Source organism: Triturus cristatus, chromosome 3_2 (assembly GCF_964204655.1).
Source record: "Triturus cristatus chromosome 3_2, aTriCri1.1, whole genome shotgun sequence".
NCBI lineage: Eukaryota > Metazoa > Chordata > Amphibia > Caudata > Salamandridae > Triturus > Triturus cristatus.
The window spans coordinates 78,744,532-78,756,642 of NC_140584.1; the positions used below are offsets into that span (position 1 = coordinate 78,744,532).

A 12,111-nucleotide genomic window follows, 5' to 3' on the forward strand; every position below is an offset into this window, starting at 1 on the left:
TACGCATTCACTACTAATCTCTACCCGTAGGCTTCTGCCCCAGCCCGGCCATCACTTATCCCGCCGCTGCCTACAACTTTCCATATCCACCTTGGAATACTGCAGTCCATTGAAGCCCGCCAATGGATTAATCCCGGACACGGTGGTAAATTGGTGCTCCACCCTGAAATTTTACATTGAGAGCCTCGGCCCTCTCCACTAAACTGGTTCATCTATAATAAACCCCTTTTCACTTTCAGGCCATCGTGCTCTCTTCCACAGTGCTGATCTAGTGCAAGTACATACCTCCTGCCACACTAACCGTGGTAAGTTTCTCATCTTTTCCGCCCCGGGTGTTAGGCGTCCCCGCCACCTATCGCGACAGGGCTTAGTTACCCTATTTAGCCCCCATTGCCACGTTCACATGCCTATTAGTCCATTTCCTCCCACTGCGATCACTTCCTTCACTTATAATGCTCATATATATAAGCACTTTTTACTGCTCCGTCTGTACTTTGCATAAAAGGGAGGCTTCCCTTCATATTACCGCATTCTCAATGATTTGTTTCCTTCTTCTTGTTTCTCCAATTTTTTCCCCTGATTTTGTATAAAGTTGTATAGGCTGTATGTCCTTCAGGCATTTATCTGTTTTTGTCCTGATGATGATCCCATTTTCCTTGTAAAAGGGATCCAAACGTCGTCAACTTGTTTGACACCGTGCACACAAACCTATTTATATGTAATGTGTACCTGTTGTGTTCACTATCGCGCTTGTTTAACCCTTCACATTTAAAAACAAACCCTGTGCCTTGCCTGGTTGTTTGTTTCTTTCGTTACAATTTTGTTCACCTTTATGTTTTGGATACAGGGCTGTGTCCCACTTTATCTGTGTTTCGCTTGATCCTCATAATTGTTGGTGATTAAATCTTACTGCCCAGCTCGACAGTAGCAATATAGGACTGATTTAATTCTATATTCATTTTGTTCTCACATCTTACCTTCATCAAGGACCACTGTTTTCAAAATTATTAAAACAGATTAAGCACAAATATTAATATAATACTAATAGCTTACAGTACTAAAATAAGTACTATTTATGAAACTAATTAAAACAATAGTTTATACAAATACATGACGTAAAACAATATTATATACAATTATGTTACATTTTGTTATGTGATCTCGATTTTTAGAGCATGGCTTATCACCCGAATGGATATACAGGCACTGGAGCAGATATGTTGAGGGGGGTATTTAGGGCCCGATTACGATGCGGTTAGGAAATCTTCCTGATCAAATTGGTTTGGAAATGGTTTCCGACCGACTCAGATCGGGAGAGTCCAACCGACCAAGTATGATGCATTCAGATGCTTCCAGATACGATTTGGTTGGACTCCCATTGACTTCAATGGGAGCCTATGTTCCTAACAGCATCGTCATCTGGCCCTCGGTCCGGAACACACGTTTCCGATCCGATTCAGGAGGAGCAAATGCGGTTAGGAGGCCTTCCTAGCCACATCGTAATCGGGCCCTAGGTGGGAATGCTTTCCTAAACACATCGTTATCGAGCCCTTATTTGGGAAGCCAGGTCTTCAGCTTCTTTGTGAATTCAAGAAGCAAGAAGGAGGCCCTAATGTGAAAAGGGAGGGCAGTTCACATTTTGTGTACAATGTGGGAGAAGGCAAGGTCTCTGGTTCTGCTTTTGCGGATGCGGGTGGGTGGGTGCGAGGGAAAGTGAGGGAGAACACAAGTGTCAGTTGGGGTGGTAGTAGTGCAGGTGGCTGTTGAGATATGCAGGTCCTATGTTGTGCAGAGTTCTGTGCGTCTATTTGTGTGTGTGTGTTTGTGTGTGTGAGGGAATTTGAATTGGTAGCATTTGTGAAAAGGTGGTCTGGCAAGTAAATCAAAAAGGGTGGGCCCAGGCTGCTTCTTCCTTGCTCTGACGGGAGCAGGACGGGCCCGCCCTTGAAGGGAACTGTAGCGCGGATTTCAAGCATCAGGAATAGTCAGCACAGCTGCTTTTGGCCTGGAGAATTATGGTACTATAAGTCCCCAGCGGTGGTAATAGCACCTGTGGCTCTCCCCCTTGGTGCGCAAACATCAAGTGGCCAGCTTCAATGACCTCCTCCTTTCTCCCAGCAGGAGTCTCCACTTCCAGCAACTGGCCTGGCAAAAGATCACTTTTCGCCAGATGAATGTAAGCAGTTGTTTTATTTAGTGTTTTCTCTATCACTTTGGCTGGGTTTGGGAGTAGGGAGATGTGTCGGAAGTTGCTCAGTGCGCTGGGTTTGGCCGAAGGTTTTTTGAGGAGGGCCATGACTGCTGCGTGTTTCCAGTCTTCTGTGAAGGTGGGCGTTTTGATTGAGGTGTTGATGATTTGGGTGAGGCTTTTGCTGATAAGGGATCCTCCCATGTTTTCAGTTGTGATAGGGGCATGGGTCTGTAGGAGCCCTGGAATGGACTGTTAGCATAGTTGCCTTGGTGTCTTCCTCAATGAATGTTCACCAGTTGCTTGGGTGGGTGTCTTGGTTGGGGATGAGCAGGTTGGTGATAACATCCTTGTTTTTTTTATGTTACTGTAGATCTTTTCAATTTTATTGTGAGAGAAGTTGAAGAGGTTGTCACATAGGTCCGGGAAGGGAGTGACTTGAGGCTGACTGTGGCCTCTGGGGTGGTGAACTCCTAGATGATGGAGATTGGCATTGATTGAGCTAGCCTCAATCCTTTTAGTGAGGGCTCTTCCCTTGGTGTCTCTCAGGAGGTGGTGGTAGTGCCTGAGCGCTGCTTTGTAGTTAGATCTGCTGTTGGCTTTGTGGGTGGAGCTCCATTTTTTTTCCAACTGATTGCAGTATTGTTTGAATTCCCAGAGTTCATATGTGTACCAGGTGACATGCCTTTTGGTCCTTTGGTGTTTTGGAAATTTGATGAGAGAAAGTGCATCTGTGCAGGTTTCTATCCATTTATTGAAACTGGTAATATCCTCAACTAGGTTGCCAGTTGTGTTGGGTTGATTTGTGTAGAGGGCATTATGCCAGCTAGCCTTTGTTATTTTGTTTCAGTTAAGTCTGGTAGGGGACATGTTGGAGGTTGCTATGACTTGTGGTGTGGCTATTTGGAAGCTTATTGTGGTCAGTCCTGGTGAGCAGCGATGCGGAGACAGCAAAGATAGGATCTAGGATGTGTCGTGCAATATGCGTAGGATCTCTGACTAGCTGGGAAAGTTCGATGTTGTTCAGGATTTCAAGGCGGTCGATGTAGAAAGGGTCGGTGGAAACTTTCAAGTGGAAACTGAAGCTGAGTAGAATGAAGTACTTGGATTTGATGGTGAGGGGAATGATGAGGTCTGAGATGAGGTTGCTGAAGTTTGTTTGTGGTCCTGGTTGTCTGTAGACCAGATTGCCTTTCAGAGTGAAAATGTCATTTGTTTGGAGGCTGAAGTGCATGTATTCCATGAAGGGTGTGTCTGGACCCATGGAAGTGGTGCATTTGATGGCGTTCCTGAAGACGATTACGAGTCCGCCTCCAGGTTTGTGGATACGGCCTTGTCGTGAGATCTTGTATACTGGTGGGATGGCCATGGCGAGGCCAGGAGATGAAGGGTTCAGTAATGTTTCCATACAAAGTAGGAGATCTGGTGCGTTTTCGTTGAGGAGATCCCAGATTTCGATGGATGGCTTCCTGAGAGAGCATGTGTTGAGAAGCAGGCATGCATGTGTTTACTGAGAGATCAGTGTGGTGTGGCATGGGGTGGGGTGTGTGGATGGCTTAGTGTGGTGGAAGGAGGAGTGTGGAGAGCATGGGTAGGCAGGACGCTGTGGTTGAAGCGGCAGAAAGGGCAGGAGAATGGCCCTACTGTGCTTTGTGCAGCAGTGCAGCAGAGAGGGCTGTTCGGCATTCAGGGTTGAGCAAGGGGGCAGAGGCTGCTGTTTAGCGATGGGAGCTAGACAGACCAAGGGCCGTGGTGCTGGGTACAGATGGGATGCCGATGGGCTTGCCTTATGCAGCGTACCTGCTGGCGTGCAGTGGCATCCATTAAGTAGGTACTGGAAGTGGGGAGGAGCATATGAAGTGAGGGGCAGGGCTAGGAAGGGCAGGAAGGAAACACAGGAAGACGTGGAACAGCAGGTAAGGAGCGGAGGGAGGTGAGAGGTGGAAAAAGGGCAGGGGGCTTGGAGGGGTCTATGGGGTCCTGGAGCAAGGAGTGAAGATTGAAAAGGTTGAAAAGATTGAAAAGACTGAAGGGTTGAAAGATTGAAAAACAGCACAAGTGTAGAAAAATGCAAAAGATTTCTGAGGGCAAAGAGTGGAGGTGCAGAAAAAAGGCACAAGAGTGGAAAGTGCAAAAAAGGCACAAGAGTGGAAAGTGCAGAAAAAGGCAAAGGCGTGGAAAGTGCAGAAAAAGGCACAAGCGTGGAAAAGGACAGAAGGAAAAGGGAGAAGAAAGACAGAAGTGAGAAGTAGAGGGATAGAGAGCAGGAAGAGGAGGCAGCAAGAGGAGCGAGGCAGAGCCTGAGCGAGACGGGGCCTAAAGGCACAAGGCCGGGTCTGAGAGGGCCTAGACTGGTCCCAGGTAAGTGGAGGGAGTAGCTGGACCTAAAAAGAGGTATTAAAAACCTACAAAAATGATATTTTTAACTTTGATGTTAAGTCTCACAATACGTTTGACATTGCAATAATCTGGCCATGATATTTATGGCCCAATGTAAGATTCGATATGCTGCAGTTGTTATTTTCTTCTGAAGAGCAGTATTAGGATCACAGTACATCAGAGTTTCAAGTTGGCTGTAAAGATACGTTCTTTGTGCTGGTAATTTCTGGAGCGAGATGATGAAAGGCTGATAGGGCAGAGTGAGTGATATGGTGAGCAAGTGTGTGTTGGTGAAGATCTGCTCTTTGTGCTGCTCTTTGATGGGGCCAGAGGACCAAGGACTGCGTGAGGTGAGTGAATGTCCACAAGAGAAAATGACCTATTTGCACTTGTCTTTACTGGAATATAGATGAACGCGGAATGCTGGAACTGAGTGATAAAGTGAGCACCATGTGTCAGTTGCAGTGTATTCGGGAAAAGTACAGCATCATCAGGAGCGTAGCTTCAGGGGGGTGTTTAAGGTGTGACACCCCCCCAAATAAATACATTCTTGACTTGGTAGTTGGGTCAGCGGGCTCAGCGTCAGGTTTGCTATTTCCAGTTCTTTTTCTTGTCCTCCTGACTTTACTAAGAGGTTTTGACTTGTTTATTTTTGCAACAGGAACTTGAATATATTTAGGCCTAGATTTACAAAGATTTTGTGTCGAGTTGCGTCATTTTTTTATGGAGCCCGGCACAAAATCCTTTTTGGTATTTTCAAAGCCACACAAATGTTGATTTGTATGGCTTTGTAAGAAAAAGTAATGCAATGAAGCATTATGCAATGCCTCGCATTACCTTGCATCCAGTAGGCATACCATGGGTGGTGCATGGGCATTCCTGTGCATTAACCTATGGATTTAGAAGCAAGCCCATATTTACTTATATTAATCCCTCTTTTCTTATTTAGTATAGTAAGATAAGATAGATAAGATAATACTTTATTCGAGTTCAAGATTCATGAAATCATAAAAGTAACATGTTCATATATAGACAAAAGTAAACCACAATAAAAATATTGTTACACAAAACATAGATAAATTACCTAAAAATTGATTAAACATTTCCTTTTTCTTAAAATACTTTTTAAAAAGCCCAGCATTATTGACACACAGTATTCATCTTGTAAAGATACTAAAAACAATAAAGCGGGCCGGCAGTGTCTCCATGAACCATGTTTTTTTAAAAATGGCTTAATCCATCTAGATCTTTCCATCGAATAAAATTTACAAAAACAGATTACATGCAAAGTTGATTGGGTAGACAAATTGTCACACGGGCAATTACATAATTTTCTTGCCCAATCATTAACTGCGGGGAAGGAAACTAAGCGGAAGAAGACGTCGAACCTTAGCCTGGTGAGCAAAAAACGGTCAAAGCCCACCTGACACCATGTTAGATATGGCTGAATATCATGAGAAACCAGTGTAAGTTGATGTTGCAATACAAGGTTCTTATTAAATTCAACGCCTAATCTAAGTGATTCAACATGAGACCAACATAGCTCCTTCAATTCCTTTCTTGTTAAACTGCACATGGTCTCTGGTTGAAAGTAAAACTCGGGTCTGCCAAGGTCCTTTGTGAATTGACAAATATACTTCAACCACGGTATCCTAAGTGCCCTATCCAATCCCATACAATCTTTGAGGATATCTCTATTTAACGTTAGGGCTGGGGAAGTCCATACCCTGTACCAAAGCAGGACTGGTTGTATACTAATCAGATCGCTCACATAGCGCATACCTAACTCTGCATGACAGTTAAAAACAGGGGAGCTAGCAGGGGTTGCCAAGATGAATCTTAAGAATGCATTCTCTACCCTTTGTATTGAGGAGAAATTGTTATTGATCCCCCAAATACCTGCCCCATAAATGGCTATACTGATGCACTTGGCTTGATAGATTTTTAACAGTATTGCAGGCGGTCTCTTCCCCAACTTTTTCGAGAAGATCATAAGTGCAGCGGTAGCTTTCTAAAATGACAATGTCCTATTTCTAATAGCTGGCCCCCAGGACCCCTTTTCCTCGAGGACTATTCCCAGGTAAGAAAATATTTTAGATGGGGCAAGTTCCTCCTTCCCCGCAAACAAGCGACACACTCTTTTCTTACCACTACCACAGGACATTACAAACGATTTGGAAACATTCAGTTTTAACCCCCTGTTATCCATAAAATTTATATAAGTGTCCAGAGCAGTTTGGAGACCTCTTTGCATCTGGGACATGATCACTGCATCATCAGCGTATAGGAGGGACGCAATTTGGTGCTGATTGGCCTGAGGGGAATCGCGTACTGCAGCAATCAAAACTTTTTCTAGGTCGTTAGTATACAGGTTAAACAGCAGTGGGGCGAGTACGCACCCTTGTCTCACGCCCCTTTTTACGTAAAAGGGCTTAGTGCATTTACCATTTAAACCATATCTAACCTTTGCCCTAGCACCGGCGTACAACTGTCTTAGAAAGGAAATAAGTACTTCATCAACCTTCATGTCGCTCAAGATCTGCCACAATCGATTATGAATGACACAATCGAAGGCCGCACTTAGGTCAACGAACACGACAAAGAGTTTACCCTCTTTGGCCTGGGTATATTTGCCAACTAAAGACGTGAAGTTAAGAACCTGTTCTACAGTACCACAGCCCTTGCGAAAGCCGTATTGAACCGGCGATAAGATGTTAAACTCGTCGGCCCAAAGTTGCAAACGATTCAGGATAACTCGCCCAGTGACTTTCAAAAAAGAATCCAGAAGGGATATGGGACGGTAGCAAGAAGGTTTATCCCGGTCCCCTTTTTTAAATATTGGTATAATTATCGAATCTGCCCAGGTATCGATGAAGCCCCGCGCACAACTAGCCTCTAGAGCACGCTTAAGTAGAGGCGACCAGAGCCCCGGCTGAATTTTGAATAGGTCAATTGGGATGCCATCTGCGCCTGGCGCTTTATTGCCTTTGCTCTGGGTGATTGCGACAGAGAATTCATCAACAGTAGCATCTAAATTGATCGGAATTAAATCGTCCGCCAATTGGCCCTGGGTAATAGGCTTCTTAACTACCAATTTATCTTTCCCCCCCGGATTATAAACCTCAGCGAAAAAGTCGACCCAGGAATCTTCAGTGATGGCCACATCCATTCTATCAGTTTCCCCTGTAGTAAGGAAAGGAGCCCTAACCGCCAGCCAGAAGGCAGAGCAATCCTTTTCCAAGGACGCATTATATAGACATTCCCACGCGTCGTTCTTAATCGCGCATTTCCGAGCCTTCCGGGCCTGGTTGTACACACGTCTAAGGTGAATAATTTCAGTTTGATTCCTTGGATTTTTCCCCAAGGCTATCTTTAAAGCAGTGTGGGCCTTAGTGCACGCTGAATCAAACCACCCTTTTCTAGCTACTTTCCCCATTTTAGGGGAACGATGTAGGACATCTTTAATAATCTTTGTGATTATAGCAAAAGATTCCAGAATATCTGAGTGAGATACTTCATCCTGAAGGCATACGTTAATGGAAGTTAATGCTTGTTTAATAATATTCCTATTCATCTCCACTTGATTACACTGTGACCATCTAAGGGCAAACCCATTCGTTCTATTTAGAGTGCAGTCGGTAGTCCAGGCCAGTTTCTCCACCGGAGAACGGACTGATTTGCAAGGGAGCTGTATGCTAAAACTCAATGGGAGATGGTCACTCACCCCAAGAGTATGTGTGGCGAAATCAGTTAACCAGCTGGAGTGGGAGTTGGTAATTGTAACGAAGTCGATCAACGTGCTATACCCTCTCCCCACATACGTCGAGCTAAACTCCACCGGAGGTCTACAGAGCAAGTTAACAAAACCAAGATCAAATGTTGCCATCATTTCATTAAATGAATCACCCCCGCTATTATGATCGAAATGTGGTTGATATTCTGATTTATATTTTTCCTGATCACCGCAACCGCTCAGAAAATATTTACAGAGGTGGTGGTTAAAGTCACCCCCCCAAATAATAATGGAATCCCGGGGAGATGAGGCTAGCAGAGCTCCTAAATCCTTAATGAGAGTATTTATCATACCATTAACTAGACTTTTCTCAATACTATTGTACAAATTAACGATGAGCATCTCCACCTTGGGGGTCACCCGGATTAAAATAATCTGATAGTAATCACATTTGCCCACCACTTTTACTGACAGGGTCTCCATCAGATTAGATAAATAGATAATCAGGCCCCCTTTATTTCTCCCAGAGGTAGAGGGACTAGCAGGTTGATGAAAGGTTCTGTAGCCGGTAATATGGATGGCTTCCAAGGACCAGGTCTCTTGCAAACATAAGATGTCTATGTCCTTAATATAATCAATCCATATGGGATTATCGATCTTGGAACGGAGACCAGCTACATTCCAGAAAGCAATCCTGGTTCCTTTATTTTTTACTGACTCTGGTTGGTGCAATGGTGGGGTTACCATCTGCACATCATTTACACAGGGTATCGCAGTTGGTACACACAAATCAGTCGTGGCAGGAGTAACAGCAACCTCCGTAGTTGGGCGTCAGTCCACTCCTTCAAGTCCGCTCAAAACTGAGAAGCGGTTGACCCCTGTGAAACTACGGTGGCAACTGTCGTTCCCACACCACATCTGATTAGGAAACGTTTTCCTAGGGTATTCCCAACCTAAATTAAGTGGGGTGCGGTAGCTCTTCCTCCCCCCTGGCTCAGAGATCATACTGGGGTTTGGTCTATTCAGCTCCCTGTAAAAATAATCGAGTGAGAGGATCTGGATACCCCTCGATTGTGGCTTCGCATTAAATAACGATTCGTCGATAATTCGTCTAACCAAAAAAGAGTTGTTAAAATTGAGTATAATGCAGTCTCCATCTTTGGTCTTCTTAGATCTGCCAATCCAGGCCACTCTTCGTACCATTATTAAATCATTCCAAATGTTGTTACCCGCCATGGTGTTCTTTGTAAACCAGTGAAGCACCTTATTTTTTAATTGACCAAAGTCCTCACTAACGCCTTTATTCAATGTAGGGACATTTGCGAGCACTACTACTAAAGGTGAGCACACTGGTGGAAGGTTAATAACTGGTAAAGAAACCCGTTCAGCCTGATCGACCCGCTCTTTCTCCCTCAAACATTTATCACTAGTCTGTAGGTAAGTGGTAATAGGTGGGGTGGGTTCGACAGTGTTGACACTTATAGTTATCGGGGGCATCACAGGTAAAGTAGTCAAGCATTTATCGCCAGGAATTGTTGTAGCTGCCTGGGTGTTTAGACCTTGAGGGGCTGGGTTATTGCTGGGTATTGTTTCAGTACAAGTGATCGGCTTGGGCGGTGTTAAATTTTCAGGCCTACACGTATTGATATTGACGAGCTCACCCAAAGCGTCTAACTTATCATTAATGTTTTTCAATCTCTCAATTAATGGAAGGGTAAAGGAACGCAGAAGATGGATTATGTTGGAAAGAGATACTGTTGTGTCCTCGACCCTTCCGCTAAATAAATCACTATTGTTTAAGGCAGGAGACAACAGAACAGGGTCTATCAGTATTTGAGAGTTCTTCTTGGGTTTTTTAGTAACATTCTTAGGGCAAGTTACACTATGTGTACCAGTCAGTTTTATGATTTTGGATTTCCTGCCTATTTGGCTGCTACCACCCCTTTTCCTTTTCTTTTTCCCTTTCCTATCCGAACTAGGAGGAGCCGCTACTGTTTTGGCTTCAGGGGCTACATGATCTTCTGGCTGTAAGCTTTTTCTAGGCTCAATCGGATAGAAACCCTCGGATGAATCAAGGCTGCTAAAGGAATTATTACTCTTAGACACAGAATCCTCGACAAAAGGGTAGTCAGAGTACGTTGAAATGCGTGGGCATATGGAAGTCAAATCTGCCCTTGCTGGTGACACCACACAATTTAAATCTCCTAGAGAGGAGCGTCTAGTACTCAAAAGTTCCATAGACAAACGTTTTTCAGTCCGGGCAATCTCCCTTCCTACAACGTCAGCTGCTCTCAGGAAAAAGTCGTCAAGTGTACCGGTGGGTCTTCCACCTGCTGCGGCTGGTGTAAGGCAGCGTTTCCCCTCTTTATCCGTAGCGAGTGACATGGTTCCGTACAACAGCAAAATTATAACAGTCAAGGAGATCTTACCAAGGGGAAGTAGGCCTCAGGGACGTGGCCCAGCCCTGCCTCCTCCTGCCCCGGACGGCCACAGACGGCCCGCCCTCTGCCCGGGCTCAGCCTGCGCGCGTCCCGCGACGCGGAGGGAGCGGCGTTCTTTTGAGCGCCTCCGGGCGCTTCAGTGACGTCGATGGGGCGCTAGGGCGCTTGGGAGCTGTAGTCTCCTCTCGCCGGGGCCGCAGGATGGCACAGCGGCAACAGCAACGGCAGCCTCCAGCACAACGGAACACCAACAGAACTCCTAGGTGAGCGAGGGAGCGAGGGAGGGAGGGCAGAACACCAGCAACTTCCCCAGGCTCACGGCGATATCGGGACACCAGATTCAAACTTCCCCCTTATTTAGTATAGTAAATATGGGAACATTATTTTCTCTTATTTGGTGGTCGGCTCTAGTATTTGATTGCTGTGCCACTCCTTTCTCTTGCTGTTCGGGCTTTATACATATAATTATCGCCTGGCTGTTTCTTCAATCTTGACACTTGAGCTTTGGGATCTTTTCATTTACATATGAGGTGTTCTGTCACAGGACATCTATTGTAGTGAAGGGGCGAACAGTGCACACTTGATTACGTATGGTATTATTATTTCAGATTTTTCATGTTGTTTTTGTGTCTTTTAAACGTCTTTTATACAAGTGTGGCTTGCTGCATATATGATGTACAATTCACATTTTCTTTTTACTGATGTGTGTTTTGTTATGCATTATTCACATGCCTGAAAAAGTTCATTCATATGAACGAAACGCATTGGCTGTTTTTTCTGAAATCGAATACAATAAATATTTTTTTTACATATACGTCTTTGGACATTCACTCAATGGATGCACTATCCCATATTACTGACCAGAGAAAATGTCATACTTTTCACTAGTATCTTACCTTTTAGTATGTGATGAGCAGTTTGAACACAGCGCAGCGATGGAGAACAGTATACATAGTCAATAATCGTGTTACTCTCGAGTAAGGCTTCACCTATGGAGACAGGAAGGAAAGTTAACGGAGATAACCATTGTGTTTTTTGATACGATATGATACAATAAACTTTATTTTGGCCGCTAGTGCAATAAAGTACACATAACAACAATTACAATACCAATATTATAAAACATACAGTGATATAAATATAATAACATTTGTGATACGGGCCTTCCCTTTAGAATAGTATTTAAAAGATCATACTGATATTATTATTAAAAACCAACTTAAAGCTACTGAGTGCCGACTACAATCAAGAGGAATGTCAACATCATTGGGAAGAAGATAGAATCTTTTTGCGTAATATCCACATAGCCCCAAGAAACTTAGCAACTGGGATAGCAAAGATAAGCCAGTATCCAACCTCAACATATGGAG

The 12,111-nt window shown here is 44.4% G+C and overlaps 1 protein-coding gene across 1 annotated transcript in view; it reads right to left on the minus strand.

The window, feature by feature from the left end:
- UBASH3B (ubiquitin associated and SH3 domain containing B) overlaps positions 1-12,111 on the minus strand; it is a 648,856-nt gene that overhangs the window by 150,856 nt on the left and 485,889 nt on the right. Inside the window, exon 10 of the mRNA XM_085647271.1 lies at positions 11,638-11,730. Within this exon, the coding sequence (XP_085503397.1) occupies positions 11,638-11,730 (93 nt within the window). The remainder of the gene's footprint in view (positions 1-11,637; positions 11,731-12,111) is intronic.